At 39.7% G+C, this 21,232-nt stretch overlaps 1 protein-coding gene across 2 annotated transcripts in view; it reads right to left on the reverse strand.

Annotated features, from left to right (window-relative positions):
- The window catches only part of GSDME (gasdermin E), a 1,102,496-nt gene that overhangs the window by 139,927 nt on the left and 941,337 nt on the right, over positions 1-21,232 (reverse strand). For both annotated transcript variants that reach the window (XM_044067553.1, XM_044067554.1), the window contains one exon: positions 14,302-14,494. In XM_044067553.1, the coding sequence (XP_043923488.1) occupies positions 14,302-14,494 (193 nt within the window). The remainder of the gene's footprint in view (positions 1-14,301; positions 14,495-21,232) is intronic.

The raw sequence follows: 21,232 nt of genomic DNA on the forward strand, positions 1-21,232 counted from the left end.
TAACAACTTTTGAATATCGATGGCTGCTTCCTCTCTCTGACAAGACGGCACGTTTGGGATTTAAATTTGGAGCTTCCAAAAATGGAAGTGCATATTCTATGGATATGACTTTTTAACAACCATACATCTGAGGTGATGGCCTTCTAAGTTTCTGAGTGTATAGCCTAACGACAGCTGACTGCCTCCATAACTGGATAGTCAGATAACCACTTATGGTTGCTTTAAGGGCCTCCTGGAGAAGGTTGTGTGAAAGTCCTGATTATGTGGGTCATCCCTGCTTTGTTGTGGTCACACACACACACACCCGCCATGGGGGGAACCCACAGAAGTTGCTTCTTCATAAGACTGCTGTGATTTTCTACACAAGTGATGTTCCTCCCTTCTGGTTCCAAGAGAAGGTCCATTGAGGGGGTAGCAAAACATACTCCAGCGGCAAACAGCGTCTAACCATCCTGCTCATTTCTGGTCACAGTGTCCTTAACCTTAGTCCCAAAAAGTGAAGAGCCATCAAAGGGACCGTTAATAAAAGACAACCTGAAGCATACTGCAGAATTACACAGCCTCATCCAAGTATGGTGATGCATGGCAATGCTGGCACCAGTGGCTTGTAACATGCCATCAGCCAAATTAGACGGCAGACACATGGACACATAATCAATAGACTGTTAAGTGGACATCTGAGTCTCCTTTGTCTTCTGAGACTCCGGAATCTGCTATGTCTTAATTACACTTGACACTTTCGACACAATGTTACACTGAAATCTGATCAATTGAATGAGATGGTTCAACACACTCAGTGCAAACGGGGCTGAGGCATAGGATCTCTACCCTAACTGATCCAATGTCTAAGATTCCTTACTCAAGGGATGAATTGAGAAACTCTCCTCTGAGATGTACTTCTTGGTGGCCATTGCCACCACAATTGCATCCAGAGTGGGATCCGTACTCCAATGTTGCCAGTCCTTGGGATATGTAAGAATTTTGTCTGGCTCCTTAGGAATCAGTTCCACCACACTGGGCTTCTTTCATGCCCTCTGAGACACCAAGTTAATAAGGGTATCAGGAGGGAGAACCACCCAGGACATGGATGGGCCCACCATGAAGGCTTTCAAAAAGAGTCCTCCAGAGATGGGACTTTAGCAGCCCAACCCTGGCACTTGTGAAGTAGTTCCAAAAGACTGCCAAAAAGGGCATCCTCAAGGGAGGATTTAAGGGACCCCTCTCCTTCCTCGAGGTCAGTATCCTTGGTGAGGGACTCTTCAGGAGAGGCCAGGTGCTTCTTCTTGCACCGCCTCCTGCTCAAATCTTCTCACCCTGAAGAATCCGGGGGAGGGAAGGAATGAATAGGCCGGAAGCCCTGAAGGAAGGTCAGAATGGTGACCACCAGAGGTGAGCTGTTCCACAGAAAACTGAAGTGTGCCCACAAGTGCAGATGTCAAACAGTGAGGATATTGGTTGCAGCTGACCATTCCTTCTCCTGATGGGAGAATATCCTCACCACAATGTCAAAGTCAGAAACTGAAGCAGGTCGTTTGTAGCCCCCAGACCTAGGCTCCAAACAGCCTAAGGATACACCAGACTAAGGAACCACTCCAAACTGCCCTGATGCTGAGACCAAGCAGGACTATCCTGTGCAGGAGGGACGGCCTTGACACTGGAATTGTCGAACATGACTTGGGTGCCCTGTCTCGAAGTGTTGGCTCCAAGGCCCACTTAATGACATAGCTGGCGTTGAAGAAACCAAGCAAGGGGTAGAAGCCGAAATCAGAGGAAACGCAACAAGCTCCAATGACCTCAGGACTGAAGGGCCTGAGGAAGGAAACCAATGTAAAGGATCTGACACCTCGGGTCAAGGGCCCAAAGCTGAGGGGATCAGTCCTAATTGTGCAGACCAGAATGTGTGATATACCTTTAAGAAGCTTTCTAGTCAGCAGGCACGTGCATATAAGTACTGAGCACGTGCAAGCAAGAATGTTATTTTGAATGAGTAGCCAGAGTGAGAGCATGCATGTGTGTAGTAGTCAGTCAGTTAGTTTGTTTACGTTTAATGTTCCTACTATCCATCCTGATGTGTTTGTACGTAATAAAGTACTTGAACACTCCCAAGCTTCATCAGCTTATTTAGATATACAAGACATGCGACATGGTGTCAGAATGGCATCCAGAGTTAAAACCATGAGGCGCACAGTAAAAGTTAGAGGAATTTACAGGAGTGGATCATCCCTTCTGCTCAAATGACTTGCAAACAGGTCAGAAATGAATTCCAGGTATTAAAACTCGATTAAATGATTTTTTTACTCAACGAACATAAAACAAAGCACTCAGAACACTCAAAACAAATTTCTAATTAAATGAAAAGTCCAAAACTGTAACATATTGATAAAAATATTCGAAATAATTACGAAAATTAAACAATATACGAATCACATAAAATGTATAAAAAAAAGGAAAACTGTATTTTTCCATTATGTACTACTTTTTTGCATTAACTAAAGCTATTAAAAGTATGTTGGCAAAATATATGCAAAATGTTGGCAAGTGTGTGCAGTATTACAGTACAGTTATTTTGCAAAGTACAGCCATTTCTAAGAATATTTCTCAAAGTAAAGTCTTTTAAAATTTGCATGTTTGGTGACTTGAGAGCTAATTAATAAAAGACAGGCTTGTGTGTAGTATTAAAGATGATGCAGTGAGAAAGATTTTGCTTTGAGACAGTGATTTAACTTTGAATAAGGCCATAGAGATTTGTCAGATGCACAAGCTTACAGAAAAGCACATGAAAAAGCTTACAAATAAGAAAAGCACACATCTGGCTTCTCCTACTGCTAATGCTGATAGTATGCAGCACCTGGTTAAAAGATACAGGCCTAAGCATGAGGCAGATTCAGTGAAACTCAGATCCTTTCTAGCAAGTTCTAGGACAGCTCCAGTAAAATCCAGAGGATGTTTTGTAAAGCGGACTGGCTCAGTGAAGCACAAGAGTGAGTCAGCTAAATCAAAGAATGTGCCCCCACCTAGCCTAATAATCAACTGTCGTAACTGTGGTGGCAATCATGAATCTAAAAGAGGAAAGTGCATAGTTTTTGGTCAGCAGTGCCACAAATATAAAAAGTTGAATCACTTCAAAAGGTTCTGTAAATCAAAACACACTCATTCTTTTATTAAAAAAGAACATTCAAAGAGGCAAATTGATAAATTACAAAGCTGTGACCTTACTTTTTATTTCGTGTTTGCCGAAACAGTCAAGGCAATAGATTTGTGGGCAAAGAATGAAGTATTTTGTACTGTTTGGATTAATGGAAGACCCTTAGAGCTTAAAGTTGATACTGGTTCAAAGTGCAATGTTATGTCAGCAGAAACGTTTGCTACAGTAAAAGGTGAGAGGCTTGATTTGGCGAAGTGTGCAAAGCTTGTTACTTATAGTGGTGAAGAAATTCAAACTGAAGGCTCAGAAGTGCTTTCATGTTACTCTGCTTTGGACAGCTATGACTTGCAATTTTAAGCAGTCAAGAGACACGTACAGTCACTATTCGGCCTCAGAGACAGTTTGAAAATGGGACTGCTTTCATTTAATAAGGAAGTCCACCATGTTAGCTGGAAGGATAACAGCTCCAATTTTGCCCAGACTATTTTTTCTGACTATGCTGATCTTTTCATAGACAAGCTAGGCGAACTTCCAGTTGTATACTCCATGAAGCTAGACCTTGAAGTAAGCTCAGTCATCAGACCAGCATGGAAAGTTCCAGTAGCTATGCAGAATAGAGTCAAAGCTGAGCTAGACACAATGGTACAGCAAAGAGTAATTTGTCCAGGAGAAGAACCAACTGAATGGATATCCTCCATGGTGGTAGCTCATAAGAAATGCTCAGGTGATATTAGAATATGTATTGACCCAAGAGACTTGAACAAAGCACTAAAACAACCTCATCATCCAATGCGTTCAGTCGAAAAAAAGTTACTGCTGTTATGCCAAATGCCACAGTTTTTTCTGTCTTAGATGCAAAAAGTTAATTTTGGCAAATTTTGCTTGACAGTAAATCTTCACTGTTAACCACATTCAGTACACCATTTGGAAGGTACAGATTTCTGAGAATGCTATTTGGGATAAACTCTGTCAGTGAAGGCTTTCAGTGTGCATTGGAGCAATTTTTTTCTGGCCATCCATGTGCTATTATAGTAGATAATATTCTTCTTGGTGGCAATGGTGAAGTCAAACATGAATGAACCCTCAAGAAAGTTCTGGAAAGAGCTCATGAAGTTAATAATCTTAAGTTGAATCTTCAGAAATGTAAATTCCAGCTACGAGAAGTTACTTATGTTGGTCATCTGTTTACCGGATCAGGCTTATGACCAAATCCTTCCAAGCAAACAGCAATTCTTGAGATGCCAGTTCCAGACAATGTCTGAGCCCTACAACCTTTTCTTGGTATGGTCAACTATCTAGGCAAGTTCAGTGCAGATTTCAGCCAACCTTCAGTACTGCACAGAGAGCTGACACCCAAAGATGTATCCTGGTCTTGGTCAGAACAACACCAAAGAGCATCTGATGTCCTGAAACAGAGAATTGCCAGTCCACCTACTGTGATACTATGATCTTCTCAAACCAGTAACTCTATCCTGTGATGCTTCTAAGTTTAGTCTTGGTGCCATCATTCTTCAAGAGGGTAGACCAGTAGCCCACGTGTTGAGAACTCTAACCCAAACCAAGATGCAGTATGCTCAGATAGAGAAATAACTTTTGGCAATTGCGTTTGCATGCTCAAAGTTCCATGATTATACTTATGGCTAACCTATTCAAATTGAGACTGATCACCAACCTTTAGTCACTATTTTGAGAAAGCCAGTGGACACTGCTCCTGCTAGACTGCAATGCATCATGTTCAAATTGCAGAAATACAATTTCAATCTTGTTTACACAAAAGGCAAACTTCTCTATCTTGCTGATACTTTATCCAGATCGCCAAGAAAAAACACTGAACAGCATGAAAATGAGAAACCTGATTTTGAAGTCATGGAAGTGAGAAATTTTTCTTCCAGGCATCTTGATGAGCTTAGAACTCACACAGCTTCAGATCCAATTCTCCAGAAGCTCAACCACTTTGTCAGTCGAGGATGGTCGTCAAAGCAATCTTGTTTACCAGTAAATGCGCAACAGTATTTTCCTTACAGAGACAAGATTTTGTCTGACAATGGTATCATTATGAAAGGTCCAAAAGTGATTGCTCCAAAGTCCTTGCAACAAGAGTATATTAAGATCTTGAATCGTGGCCACCCAGGAACTGATTTTACCAAATAAAGGGTGAGAGGACTAGTATTTTGGCCTTCTTTGTCAGACAACATTGAGAAAGTACTCTCATCTTGTTCTGTCTGTAATAGTACTAAACCACATCAACAAAAAGAACCACTTCAGTTAAGCCAGATTCCTGAACAACCTTGGTTGACAGTAGCCACAAATATCTTTGAATGGAATGGTCAACATTATTTGGTATTAGCAGACTCTTATTCAAATTGGTTCAAGATTGACCAACTTCCTAACCTAACGTCCAATACTGTCACAACTAAGTTAAAGAGACATTTTTCTGTCCATGGTAGTCCACACAGAGTTATTTCTGACAATGGTGCACAGTTTACAAGTCAGCAGTTCAACAGATATGCTGAAATGTGGGACTTTGCTCATATTACGAATAGTCCTGTATACCCGCAGTCAAAAGGCTTGGCTGAAAGTGCAGTTCAAAGTGAAAAACAGCTGTTAGAGAAATCAAGATGAGACAATACTGATGATTTTCTAAATCTCCTGAAACTCAGAAACAATCCCAGCGATAATCATCTTGGTTCACCTGCCCACAGACTTATGTCAAGACAAACCAGAACTACACTACGAATCAATAGCAATTTGTTGGTTCCGTGTGCTAAGAACAACAAAGCAGTGAAAGTTCAACTCCTGAAAAAGCATTTGTCCCAGAAGTCCTGTTATGATAAGATCAGCAAACCACTCAATCCATTACAAGAAGGGGGATAGGGAGGATGCAGACAGCAAAAAAGTTTTGATCGGATTAGATTTGTGAAAAGTTTGTGTCAAATGCCAAAATCATACATTGTGGAATCAAAGGGAATAGAATTTAGGCAGAATCAAAAGCATTTACTACCAGTGTCTGAGCCAGTATTACAGCATCTTACTTGTAATAAAGACTCTAGTTCTCAGAGTGACTTATCCAATGCTCCAGTTCCACAGGACATTCTAGCAGATATCCCTGTTTCTGAGAATATCTGCGAGAGTGCTAAAGCAGAACATTCACCAGTGACTGTCCCCGTTGCTAAATCCAGTCCTAACTATCACATTACCATATCAGGTTGCATTTCCAGACCTAATTCCAGATACACTGCAACCTGGACATGAAAGTTGTTTTATTCCCTCTTGTCTGTATAGTTTGCATGCCTATTCAAATGTCATTATCATTGCAAGACAGCTCAGTAAAGAGGGAGGCTGTAGATCAGAGTGTGTGATTTACCTTTAAAAAGCTTTCCAGTCAGCAGGCATGTGCATGTAAGTACTGAGCACATGCAAGCAAGAGTGCCATTTTGAGTGAGCAGCCAGAGTGATAGCATGCAAGCATGTAGTCAGTCAGTTAGTTCGCTCATTTAAGTTTAATGTTCCTGCTATTGATTCTGATGTGTTTCTATGTAATAACGTACTTAAACGAACACCCAAGCCTCATTGTCTTGTTCAGATATACAAGACGAGTGACAAACTGCATCTGTGCCTGTGAAAAAGACCATATCATCTACTCCAATTCCACTGGTCCTAAACTCTTGACAAAACAGATGAAACCACAGGAGGCTTGGAGGCTTGCTGCCTGGACAACAGCTCTGACAATAGGATCTCAACAGGAGAAGATCAGATCTGGGTCGCAGACGGGGATGACTTTGGCAAGGACTTCCACAGAATAGAAGGAAAGAATGGAGGAAAAGGTCCTACCTGATGGTGCTCTCCTGGACAAGAAGGGGCTAGGGATTCTGCAAGCTGTGACACAGCCTTACCTGCAATCAGAGCTGAAGGCTGAGGAGTTGTTGCTGACAATAATGCTAAAACTGCCAGGGAAAGCCAAGGGTTTTGGAACCTTTAGATCTGGCACACAGAAGAGGATAAAGAAGGAGAGGGGGGCAATCATTTTCAGTCCCCCCTTGGATGCACTGAGGTCCTTGGAGCCCTGCTTGTGACCCTGACCAGACTTCTCCTCTTTGGTGGAAGAAGTGGAAGAAGATTCACTGGCTGGAAATAGTCCTTTCAGAACCAACTTGGCCCTCCTCTCATTAACAATGCGAGTTCCAAAGCCCTCGCAAATGGAAATAGGAGATTCAAGATGGGAAGGCTCTAGACAGTATACAAACCTGTCATAGGCGTCCCACAGCAGCTTGTTACTACAAGCTATACACTTGTTAAACCCCTTCTCCATATTCAGAAACTTAACCACTGAAGACTAACAAGAAGACACCTAAAAAACACAGCAAACACTAACTATTAGGAAAACACACTAGGCTGGAAAATCCTGCTAACAAAACAAACCCTAACCCTAAACCTACACTAACCTTTTCTTATCTACTACAAAATAAAATACGCTAAACTACAAAAACAAATATACAAGAAAACAAGGGTAGATGGGCAAAACAATCTAGAGCATACTCTAAAAAGTTTGAAAAAGATATGCTCTGGAAGGGCAAATGATCAAACTACTGTCCAGGAAAGGCAGCAAATGAGATCTGTGGTAATCTTAGTGAGTGATGGATTATGGGGAGAGGAGGAAGACCTCAATGGACTGAAGTTTTTGGTATATGGTCAGATCCAAGTCAGATCCGATAACTAACAATTTGAATCCAGATGGAAAATATATCAGACTATATATTAATATCCATAACAACTAAATGTTCCACCTTTTATCATTCCTTTCATATTTATGGAAAAATATTGACAGTTGTTTCTACAAGAGAATTAAGTAACAAGGGAATTAAACAAATTACTATAGTTGTGTTCCCTTTAAGTTACAGATGTTGCTTACTTCCGTTTTCATAAAAAGTATTTCCTCGCTTGTTGTTGAGTGGAACCTGCTAATATTAAATGTACGGAGTTTGTAAATCCATGGTTTGTGGATAAAAAATATTCATCTAAACTTGGATAAGAAGTACCCATTCTATTACTGTTAATTTGATTTAGGGATGTCATCAAGCAAGTAAATCTAAAAAAAAAACAGAAGTGATAAAAAAATTGTTATTAGAACTGCATAGGGATATGTACAGCTCATAATTAGTCTTGTCAACTGGGCATACATACTAAAACCATCAAAGGGTTTTGCAGTTCTCTAAAAAGCAAAGTCAAAGTGAGGTTGGGCAAGGAAAACTCCACAGAAATCATAGGTAGTAACACACGTGTATCACGAGGGATTCGTACTGGGCCCCTTACCACTTAGCTTTTATGTTAACAACCTACCTGTACACTGTGCTAAGTCGTCTTAGTGCTCCTCTACCAACCAAGAACAAGATGAAATAGAATGCTACACTAATTTCTAAACTATTAGAAAATGGCTCCATGGCTTTTACTTAATACTAATTGCTACCCTAAGTACCTTTATCTCATTCTGCAACAATTACAACCTCTCCACCCCCCCCCATTACACATTAGAAATAACATCCCTTTTACTACTTCATAGGTGCTTTACTAGGATAAAGACTACAAGGCCCTTTTTAAAACTAGCCACACATCCCACATCTCTGACAAGTTCTGGTACCATTGATAAGGGGCATGAGAGACAAAACAGTTACAAGCAGGGGCATGGGAGATGACCCATTTACAGGCTGCCTGTGTCCATTAGAGACATAGGTACCAGACTAAAGATGAATTTCCTGTTCCCCATGCAGTTTTCCAAGTTGCATGTAAATTTGGTTAGGGAGGAACTCTGCTTCATATGTATGGGGAGCCTGTTCCACAGAACGGATACTCTCTGAGATACATACCTGTCTCTTCACAAGGTCCTATTTATATCACATGCAAGGTTTAATTCTTTAGAAATGGTAACTCAGGTGCTATCTGTTTTGCAGATATGCAGGAGGTCCATCAAGGTGTGGTCTGACAATGCCCTGTATATGTCAGGCATAGATCTCCCCTCAACAGCCTGTAGGAGACAGAATACAGGGTTAGGGCCTTAAGGCAATTTGCATAGGACACGCTACTTATGCCTTGTATTTTTTTAGTGAGGAACCTCTGTGGACATTCCAGTTGTTGGACATGCCTAATTAGGTAAATACCAAAGGGGGCAGCAGAACTATAAAGTGCCTACAAGACATACTTAATGCATTAAAAGACATCCAAGAACAAATTAATGCACTCAAACAAAACAAAGCACCTGGTAATGATGGTATTATTCCAGATATCTACAAAATTCTACCGAATGAAGCTCTAACTTTGTTATTTTCAGTTTTTAATACTATACAAAACAAAAATACTACCCCTCCATCATGGAAATATACATTAATTTCTCCCATCTTAAAGCCTGAAAAAGACCCTACAAAATGGAATTCATATAGACCTATATCGTTATTAAACACGGACTATAAATGTTTATGTCTATATATGCAAAGAGGCTTAAAGATTTTCTTCCCAACTTAGCAGATGAGGACCAAACAGGTTTCATAATAAATAGAACAACTTTTGATAACATTAAACGAATAATAACCTTAATTGAATCAACTAAAAACTTAAAAAATAACCTAACTATAGTTAGTTTAGATATAAACTGTGATTTTGACACAGTCATTTGGGATTACCTTTTTATTCTCCTACAAGAACTTAAGTTTTCAAATAATTTTATAAATCTTATCACCCAGTTATATACAGGTTCTCAAGCCTATGTCAAAATTGGTTCTAATACATCTTAGTCCATACCTATTACTAAAGAGACTAAACAAGGTTGTCCTTTATCCCCTCTTTTATTTATTTTAGTCATGGAACCTTGGGTGAACTTGATGAGAGGAAATAGTAATATTAAAGGTTTTGATATAAGTCTTAATAAAACTTCAAATATTCAAATGTTTGTAGAAGACATTCTGATTACTTTGGGAGGTAAGAACCTGACAATTCTGGAATTATTTAATGATATAGATTATTTTCAAAAAAACTCAGGTCTTGAATTTAATCACAATAAAACACAAATCTTGTTAACTGGCTCAAAGAATATAATATTCAAATGAATATGAAAAATATATACCACAGTCCCAACATATAAAATATTTAGGTTTGAATATTACCAATAATTTAAAAGAAATACAAAAACTGAACTTCGACAATAGTTTAAAAGAAATAGTCAAACTAATACAGAAATGGTCTAAAATAAAATTCTCAATAGAAGAGAAATTATCAATCATAAAAATGGTACTTCTACCCAAAATCTTATATATAGTTCAATCTATTTCTATTCCTGCACCTTATACAATAATTAAAAAGTTTAACACCATGATTAAAAAATTTCTTTGGTACCCAATTAAACCTAGGATATCTTTATCATATCATATGTATAACTGGAATAATGGAGGTATTGCTTTTCCAAATTTAGAAATATATTCAATTTCTTCAGTTATTAAAACTATTTTGTACCTTATATATAGTAATTACTCAGCAAAATTGAAAGATTTTATTCTAACTTCATCACAAAACCTAAAAAATAATAATGATCTCTTTAAGCTAAATCTAGAAAATAACACATTCATATGGAAAATAAAGGAATATTTTACTCTTTGCCCCACCCAACAACATTTTATATCAAATTATATCAATATAACACATTCATATGGAAAATAAAGGAAAATTTTACTCTTTGCCCCACCCAACATTTTATATCAAATTATATCAATATTATTTTAAAACCCTTTAAGCATTTCATTCTTAGATTTTGGTCATATGAAAGTTGGCTATTCCTTATTTTCCCCATAGCATGCACACAGGGGGTTATTTTCTCTACACATTTTCATAAAATGTCAATATTTGAACAAAAACATTTGATTTATTGGCATCAAATGTTAACAAAAACAATGAATTGCAATCTATTAATACTTTATTGGAAGAGAATTACCTTGATTCATCACTATGGCTTGACTTGCAAGAAGCTAGAAATTATATCAACAATAAATTTGACTTAATACCTTTTTCAGTTAAAAATTTAATTCCCAAACTCATTCAATACTTTATTGCTTTTACTCAGCAGAATAACTTAATTAAAATTAGCCTTTCAAATATATATAAAACTATTAAATCAGGTCTAGATATATTCCCTGATATTTATTGGAATTACTTCTCTGACATTAATAATAATAACCCTTCTGATAAAGATAAATTGCATTTTCTTCAGTCAGTAGGTAAAACTACCTCATCACTTAAATGGAGAATCTTTACCTGGAGATTTTTAAATAGATTTTCATCACACCGTATAACATAAATAAGGTGTATAAATAAAATATTCTTTGTTGGAGATGTATGAAGTTTCAGAATGCTGATTGGTCACATATTTTCTGTGATTGTTTGCCCTTGAAAAAATTCCGGGAAGATATTAATAATTTCTTGCAAGCAATATTCACTGACAGCTTTCGTCTTACTAACTCATTAGTTTTATTTAATTCTCCAATCCCATCCTGTGTTAAAACTAGTAAATATTCGCTTCTTTGATCTATACTGTCCATAGCCAGGAAAGAAATGACTAGAAATTGGAAGTCTTCACAAATTCCCTCCTTTCAAAGCTTTAAAGATCTTCTCTTGGAAGTATCCAAACTAGAATCAATGACAATTAAGTCTAGATCTTCTAGGAATACAGCAATGTATATTCAATGGATGAATATAATTGAATTATTAGAGAATTAATAACTTAAAGGTATTAATCTGATCTAATTCACTTGTTTTAACTTAATTTATTTATTTATAGTATAGTGGACATAGATGTACATAGTTCATTGTCTTTTTTTATTTTTTATATTAGTGTTTTTGTTTTTTATCTTTAACATCAAAAATATGGTCAGAGTTATGTTAATAATTGTATCTTTCAGAAATGTTTTTAATAAAATGTATTTAAAAAAAAAGACATACTTAATGCTTTCCTTTCAATGCAACAACTTGTTAGGCAACCTGCATAAGGGCAAACATTATCTTTCTTGTACCTCAGAACTTAAGCTAGTATCGTTTTCATGCACATAATTCTGGCCTAAGACTCTAACATGTACACAGGCCTTGCAACAAGTCATTCAACAAAGGTGGTGCAAATACACCATAAATTGACAATGTTCACCTTAAGCTCGGCATCTAGATTCTGTATGATGTTCTCCTACCATCCTTCAACTGGCCTTCAATTAAAAATAAACTTTATTTAGTCTTACAAATCAAATGCCTATAAATTCCTCCATTCTACAGATTCATCAGTGGTACCAGTCCACTAGAAATCTATCTTCAGGTGACAATCTACTTACTAAAACAAAACAAAGCTGAATTTATATGGACTTACTCTAGTGAGAAACTTTGTGGGTACCATAAGGAACAAACAATCTCTTATAAAAAATGGAAATATACATATCTTACGGAGGTCTTTACTTAACCCCTACACTGGCAAGGTAAGCTGTAACTGTTATAGGTACTCTGTATTCTCTCATCTTGCACCTTTACTCCTTTTGTAGTGCAGAAGCCACAGCTGGAACATAATAGCTGTAGCTGACTTTTCATATAGGTGTCTCACAAAGACAGACGTGCTAAACCAGCTTACAACCTTTATTTAGCTTATGCTTCTCTTTCTTTCTAAACTTTCTTTAGCTTATTCTGCCTAATTTTTCATGTGGTCAGCAATTCACTCAGTATATACTGGTACTGCTCCTACCTTGTCAGGTACATATAAAGCACAGTACTGCTACAGATATTTCCTTTGCCACACTCTGGATAACTGAAACCTCTACAGTACATGATGTCAAGTGTATTCTTGATTAAGTGGCAAGTCACTACAACTTATGTAGGTATACATGTACGTATTATGTGCATATATGTTAATCCATACCATAAACTGTAATACTATCAAAGTCAAAGTGGTTCCTTTAAAATTTTGTTTCTTTTGTGATATTACAGACTGAACTTGTAACTGGTCATTGTTTGATCTATCCTGGCAAACAAATTACGATAAATAAAAAAGTAAATTTATCAGATTATATTAGCCATTCCATTTTATAAATTGCTGATGTTAATGCATCAACCATACTACTGATGTAAATTTCCTTGTCATTTCTGTATTATGTAAAGGTTCCTATGAGGTCGATATAATACTTTGATCTGATGTAATGATAATACTTTGATCTAATGTAACACAATTCTGATCAAGTTTTATTGCTGGTGAAGTTGTTTTCAAGTTGTTGGGGACATTACAAAAAGGATATGCCTGTACAGAGGGTAAGAAATATGACTTTTTAATGTAAGAACCTAGCTGGTCTATGGAACTAATTGAATAGGTAAGTATTTAGGGATGTCCTGAAGTACTCAACCGAGAGTTGAATTTCAACAGACAAGAAACTGAATTCCATAGATTTGGGACTCAGTATGTAAAAGAGTTTCTGCCTGAATGTTCATGTCTCAGCCTGGGAACTAGAGTGAAGGTACTGAACTGACTGAATGTGTCCTCCTGCTATCAGTCTCTGTTAAAGCAGCAGGTGTACACCCACAGTTGTCACAATATATACAGTATGATAAGCAGCTGACTGAAGCAGCACACTGGGGCAGTAGTTAGAATACTGCCTCGCATGGCTTGATTGTCCACAGTGGTGTCTGGCTGGGGTGCCTGCTGTGGGAATTTGCATATTCTTCCTGGATCCACATAAATTTTCACTGGCTGCTCCAGCTTCCTCCCACATCCCAACTGGTGCTCCTCTAAAACTGTCTGTATGTGTGCATATTAGAGCCACATTCAGGAGGAGTTTCTACACCTTGCATCCAGTTAATGGTGAGATAACCTTCAGTTGCATGACCCTGTACCAGATTATGCGGGTAAATGGAGATGGAATGAATGAAAGAAGCTGATTCAATTAGTGTTGCAGATTTATATGACCACTTAATTGGTACTAATGAACACTAGTAAATATCAGCCCAGCTATGAAGAACTCTGAATAGCCACAACACTGAATATAATGCCGCATCTCAGAAGAAATCATATAATATGTTTTGCTACCTATCTCAAACTGCTAATAATTTTCAGACTTCAAATCACAAAAAATAAACTGGAGCACTAGACTGATTACCTTCCATAGCACTGATAAAGAAGTAAGAAGATTTGAGAAGTTCCTCATTTCCACTAATAGGCTCATCTGAATTTGGCTGGTCAGTGCCCACGTCTAACAAATGAAGCAGGTCTGTAATACTTTTCTCCTTTGATGGTTCTAAGTCCTTCAGTTGTGCCATATCTGGTTTCTCTTCTGAAGAAATACTGTCTAGCTTTAAAGGAAATAAAGAAGTCTGATCAGCAGAAACCTCAAGTGAGTTATTTTTCAAACACATGCACATCAATGCTGTTAAAATCTTTTCTTTTTTCTACACTGAATATAGTGACACAAAAGCCTACATTCAAAAACTAGTTCTAACGCCTCATAATCACCTGCCCTAATACAGCTGGCTTGCAGGAAACAGTGATCCTCTTGTAAGCGGCAGCTGAAGAATTATGAAAGCTGCTAATAACAGAAAGTACAGTTTTGTACCTACCATAAATGTAGATGTTCGAGTGTACACCCTGCTGCAGTCATCACACTTGGGTTATCCTGTCGTCAGGCGGTCCCGCAGTCGGCTGAAATTCCAAAGTCTTGGTCCGGCGGCGGTTGCTGTCGCCTCTTCCCTGACGTCAGTCCGCCAGGGGTATATATAATGCAACCAACGCCATTTTATTCAGTTTTTCTTGCCCCAGATGTCAGGTGCCCCCAAAAAGGTCGTCAGTAATTAGTACCAAATTGAGTAAACTTGCACAAACACAAAATCCCTTCAGCTATAAGCAAATACATCAGGAAGGTATTGAAGAGATTTAGCCAGTAGGTCAGAGGGGATGGAGGGAGGGTAACCTGGACTGCAGCAGGGTGTACACTCGAACATCTACATTTATGGTAGGTACAAAACTGTACTATGTTCATCGTGTTACCCTGCTGCAGTCATCACACTTGGGTTGAATCCCAAAGCTAAGGATGGGTGGAGGTATCATAGAGGGTTAGAGGAGGCTAGAAGGCCCTGCAGAACTGCAGTGGCGAAGCCCGCCCTGGTCTTAGAGTAAAGTAGTAAGTGATAGTGTTTGGTAAAGGTGTGTACTGAACTCCAAGTTGCAGCTTCCAAAATCTCCTTGGTCAGAACCCCCCTGAGAAAGGCTGTAGAAGTAGCTGTTGCCCTGGTAGAGTGGGGCCTAATGGTAGCAGGAACTGGTTTTCCATGATGGGTATAGCAAAAACGTATGCAATGACCTATCCATTTGGAAATGGTTTGCTTTGATATAGCCTTCCCTTGAGAAGCTGTAGCATAGGATACAAAGAGCTGGTCAGATTTTCTGAAAGCCTTAGTTTTGTCCAAGTAGTAACAAAGTTGCCTGTGAATGTCCAAGGAATGCAGGAGTCTCTCACCTTTGTTCTGTGGATTTGGGAAGAAGGTGGGTAAGTGGATGGTTTGATTTAAAGCCACACTGGAAACCACCTTAGGCATAAAGGAAGGATTAGTTCGTAGAGAAACTCTGTCTTGATGAAAAATGAGGAAAGGTTCCACTGCCATTAGTGCCTGTAGCTCTGAGACTCTTCTAGCTGAAGTTATTGCTAGCAGCAGGGCAGTCTTCCATGATAGGAACTGAAGATCTGCAGAGAAAGCTGGTTCAAAGGGAGGAAGCGTTAGTTTTTTCAGAACAAAATTGAGGTCCCATGTTGGTGTAGGTGCTCTCCTGGGTGGTCTAATGTTTTTTGCCCCTCTGAGGAGCTGCCTTAGAAGTGGATGCGAAAATAAGGGTGGATCCGTGTTGTAGTGGGAAGAAATAGCTGAAGCATGGATTTTAATGGAAGAGAAAGAAAGTCCTTTGTGCAACATCTCAGTCAAATACTGTAGAATGTGAAGCATGTGAGGCTGAATTGTGTCTTGGTCTTTAGATTGGTTCCAGGCACAAAACCTTTTCCATTTGTCCGAATAAGCCTTCCTGGTGCTTGGTCTCCTAGCTTCCAGAATAACATCCATAACTGCTTGGGAAAGAGGGGCTGGCTGGATGCTTAGTTGATTTGCCATGCAGCCAGATTTAAGGTTTTGAACTGGCTGTGAAGAATCTGATTGTTTTGTTGTGTGAGTAAATGAGAAATTTGTGGTAATATCCATGGTGGGCCGTGGGCCATATTCCTAAATAGCGGGTACCAGTGCTGGCGTGGCCAGTCTGGGGCTATGAGAATCAGTCGTGGTCTCTCCTTTTTGATTTTCAGAAGTACCTTTGTGAGGAGAGGCAATGGAGGGAAGGCATATACTGTCAGGTTTTTCCAACTGAAAGAGAGTGCGTCCACTTTCCATGCTTGATGGTGAAGTGCACTTGTACAAAATTTTGTTAGTTGATAGTTTTGAGGGCTGGCAAACAGGTCTATGTCTGGAAGGCCCCATTTTTGAGTTATCATTGTAAATACTTGTGGATCTAGTTTCCACTCGTGGGGATCCATGATGTTTCTGCTGAGGTTGTCTGCCAATGTATTCTTCTGTCCTGGCAGGAATTGAGCTTGTAACTGAACTTGGTAAGCCAGAGCTGTGTTCCATATGGTCATGCTTGCCTGCACAGAGGGTAGGAGTGAGTACCCCCTTGTTTGTTTATGTACCACATTACTGTGGTGTTGTCCGTCTTTATTGTCAGTTGTCCTGGATGTAATAGATCCTTGAAGGCTGTCAGAGCTTTCTGTACAGCTAGCATCTCTTTTTGATTGATGTGCAGATTCCTTTGATCTGCAGTCCATACGCCTTGAACGCACTGTCCTGCCATGTGAGCCCCCCAGGCTTAATCTGATGCATCTGTTGTGATAGTTTGCCTGGCTGGGGGCAAGGTGAAAGGCTGACCCTTGTTGAGGTGACATGCCTGTGACCACCATAGAAACTCCTGTTGTAGGCAGGGAATGAGAGATATCATTGTGTCCAAGCTGTGGCTGTGTTGAGACCATACGCTTTTTAGGTACCACTGTAATTTCCTCATATGCAGCTTTGCAAATGGTATTAGTAGTATGCAAGATGCCATGAAGCCCAAGGCTTGCAGAATTTTTCTTGCAGTTAATTGGGCCTTTGTTGCCATTGTTTTGAAATATTGAGTAAGTTGTAGTTGTTTGTCTGGCGTCAGATAAGCCTTCTGGGCCGTTGTATTCAAGCTGGCACCCAGGAATGTCATATTTTGTGAGGGTACTAGTTTTGACTTCTTTTCGTTTACTGTGTACCCCAGGCAATTTAGTAGATGTTTCACAAAAGCCAGATGATGCAATAGAATGTCCTTGCTTTCTGCTTGGATGAGGCAGTCGTCCAGGTATGGGTATATTTGAATTCCTCTTTGTCTGCAGTATGCAATTACTGGTGCCAGGCATTTTGTGAAGACTCTGGGCGCAGTAGATAAGCCAAAGGGCAGTGCAGAGAATTGGTAGTGGGTTGAACCTGCAATGAAACAGAGGTATCTTCTGCAACTTTGGCTGATAGGGACATGCAGGTATGCCTCCTTGAGGTCCAACGTTACTAGCCATGCTTCCTTGCCCAACATGGGAAGAAGCTGCTGTAGTGTTAGCATCTTGAATCTGGGTACTTGTAAGTAAGTGTTTAGAACTGAAAGGTCTAGAATTGGTCTCCAGGCATTGTCCTTTCTGGGCACTAGAAAGAGTCTTGAGTAAAATCCTTGACCTTGCTCTCGAGTAGGTACCAGTTGAATGGCTCTCACGTCCATGAGAGCTGTAATTTGTTTTTGTGCCTCTGCCCATTGATTTTGTGGCAGGTTTGGCATTCCTCTTTTCATTGGCAAGATGTGAAAATGGAATTTGTATCCTCGTAAAATTATGTCTATGACCCATTTGTCCTTTGTGACAATGTGCCAGTTGTCTGAAAAAAGTGCGAGTTTTCCTCCCAAGGGGGCTGCCAAGAGAGTGTTGCTTGGCCAGATGAGGTGCAAGTCATTGAGTTTGTCTTCTGGTAGATTGGGACCTGTCTTCTCCTCCCTTCTGTGTTGCAGTGCCCCATTGGCGAGGTTTGTACTGGGCTTGTGGTTGTCCTCTGCCCCTTGGGCGTCTGTATTTACCCCTCTGTGATCTGTCTGTAGCTGGAAAGGACCAATTTTTTGTTGGCCAGTTTCTGATGAAGCGAGGGGGTTGTACCTGTAGGAAATCTTTGACTGTCTGCATAGATTTTGCCTTATCCTCCATTTTCTTTAAGACTTCTTCTGCTTTAACTCCAAAAAGAACATTCTGCTGTAAGGGAGCATCTAGAAGTTTTGCTTTAACATGATCAGGAAGAGTTTGTTCCTTTAACCAAGCATGCCTATGTATAACAGACCCAGTGACAGCTGCTCTGCAGGAGGCCTCCAAAGAATCAAACCCACATTGTAAAGTATGTTTGCCCACCTGTTCAGTGGCATGCAACAGATCCTGCATTTCTTTCAATTCAGATTGTTGAGGGAGAGTGGTCATTTTTTGCTTTAACTGAGAGATTAGAAATTGCTGATACTTAAGCATGTGAAACTGGCAATTTAGTGCCCTCATAGCTAGAGTGGCTGAGGTGTAAACTTTTTTCCCTCACCTGTCTAGTGCTCTGGAATCCCTCTCAGAAGGTACAGGATTTTTAGCCATAGAAGCCTTAGCCCCCTTGGGACCCTGGGAGATTATCTCTGGGTCAGCAACAGGGCTTTTGTAAAGAAATTTGTGGGAATCAGGCACTCTATAATATCTGTCAGGCTTAGCCGGAGCAGGAGGTAAAGAATCAGGGTTAAAACTGGATTCTAAGTAAACATCATCCACAATGTCTAAAACTGGTGGGATGGCAAGTGGTCTGTGTTGGGGGAGTAAAAGAAATTCTCTGAGCCTTTTCTTCGAGTCAGAGTAGTCCTGACCTTCCCAGTGAAAATGTTCCCTCATAGTGTGTAAAGTTTCCCCAAAGAAGTAGTCTTCAAGAGGAGAAGCTGAGGGAATGGAATCCTCAGCATCAGAATCTTCATAAGGGGAGAAGGAGTAATCTTGGTCCTCAAAGGAGTCTGAAGAAATGGAAACTTGTTCAGAGGATGCATAATCTTCCTCTTGTCTAGGCCTTTTGTCAGGAGGGGGCTGGGAACCCCTGATTAAAGTGATCAAATCTTCAGCCATTTTGAGCATCTGTTTCTTCGGCATGGGGCCTTGAACAGGGGGACTGAAGTGCAGTCTTTTTAGATTTAATGGTGAGCATCGTCGGTCTGAAAACGCCTTCAGAAACCGATGGCGTTTCTGCAGCACAGACATATTTTTCAGCAATGTCGTCGGTAGGGCCTGAACTAAGTGGCTGCGTCAGCCTGGTACATTCTGTCAAAATTTCTGAAGCGGTCTCGGGTTCCAGATCTGCGGTAGTCAGGGGCTGCATCGGGGCCTCACTGAGGACCGGAGAACCGGAGACCGGACCACCCGAGGCCTCGGAATCTGGCTTAGGCCTGGGCTGTCTGTCCTTATCCTTGCATTTTTTGTGCACGCCAGTAGTCGGTTGCTCCGCCGGCATGGTGTAGTTAAATTTCCTACCGAAGTAGTGTCATGCGAAATCAAAGCGTCTTTTAATAGTACGCTTATTAAACCTAGCACAAAAATGACAACTAGTGACGTCGTGGTCTGGGCCTAGGCAAGGTATGCAAAAAGAATGAAAATCCTTATGAGGTATTTGCTTCCCACAAGAAATACAATTGTTAACTTTTTCTGACATCGGTCTGAGGCAAGAAAAGTTTCCCCAACGGGGTACTTAGCTTTATAGAAGACTTCGGTCTGAAATTCGAATTCGAAAATCTCAGTAGTCGGGCGACCGGCACTTGCGAACTGCTTCTGCTTCGGGCACCGCACGGCAAGAAAGACTGGAGAAAATGGCGTTGGTTGTGTTATATATACCCCCTGGCGCACTGATGTCAGGGAAGAGGTGACAGCAACCGACGCCGGACCAAGACTTTGAAATTCCAGCCGACTGCAGGACCGCCTGACGACAGGATAACCCAAGTGTGATGACTGCAGCAGGGTAACACGATGAACATCTATTCTCTTCACCACAAGGGTGTGCTGCGGATGACCATGTACTCTGCAGTCTGATCTCAAAATATTACTTGTATTTAGTTGCTACTGTATGCTGTTGATGTAGTCTGTCTCTGCTTGCTTTGTTGCAGATACCCTACTGTGGTGTGGGATTGTGCAACGTGAAAATAAGGAAAAGGTGAATTTCTTGCTTTGTACACCTTTTTCATTTTCTCAAAGTCTGTTTGACTCCAGAGGTAATATATACAGGGACTTGTGCTTTGGGGGGCAAAGCATCTACATCAGGTAATACAGGGGTCACAGCACCTGTTCCCATCAAAAGCAATTTTTTGCACTTTCGTACTGCTCCTGTACACCACTTTGCTTGTGCTTATGATTTTTAGACACAAATGTTATAGTTGTGGTGTTCTGTGTCTCAATTAAGAGAAAAGAAGTTTCACAACAAATCTTTCTTTTGTTAACGAATAAAGAATATTATGCAGTCCATGTCTTCCTTGTATACCATGCTTTGTTTTTCTTTTATTTAAGTTATTCTTCAAAATACATACATAGAGAATATTTTCAAAGCTTCAGGTAAATCATCAACAGTACAAAAACAATACAAACAACAATAGAACATCCAGCAAATAAAACAACCACAGTAAATCTGTTTAAACACCTGAAACAAACATTTTAAATATTTTGTTCATATTAATGCAAACCAATCTAAAATTTATTCATGACATAATTGCTCTCTAGGTTGTTGATATTTACTTTTCAGGCATAACGGAACAATCCAGTGAAGTACCGTATTTTAAAACTATTTATTCAGAGTAGCAGCAAACAGTTTGCTACTTTATGCCCTCAGCCTGGATAAAAAGCCCATTCTGTAGGTCACATAGTAAGAAATGAGGAGTATGAACCTTAGTTGTCCCATACAGCCTAAGATGGAATGGTAAATTAGCAATATTTTTCTAATAAGCTTTAG

The sequence above is a fragment of the Protopterus annectens genome, chromosome 3.part1 (assembly GCF_019279795.1).
Source record: "Protopterus annectens isolate FY-2018-M chromosome 3.part1, PAN1.0, whole genome shotgun sequence".
Lineage (NCBI taxonomy): Eukaryota > Metazoa > Chordata > Ceratodontiformes > Protopteridae > Protopterus > Protopterus annectens.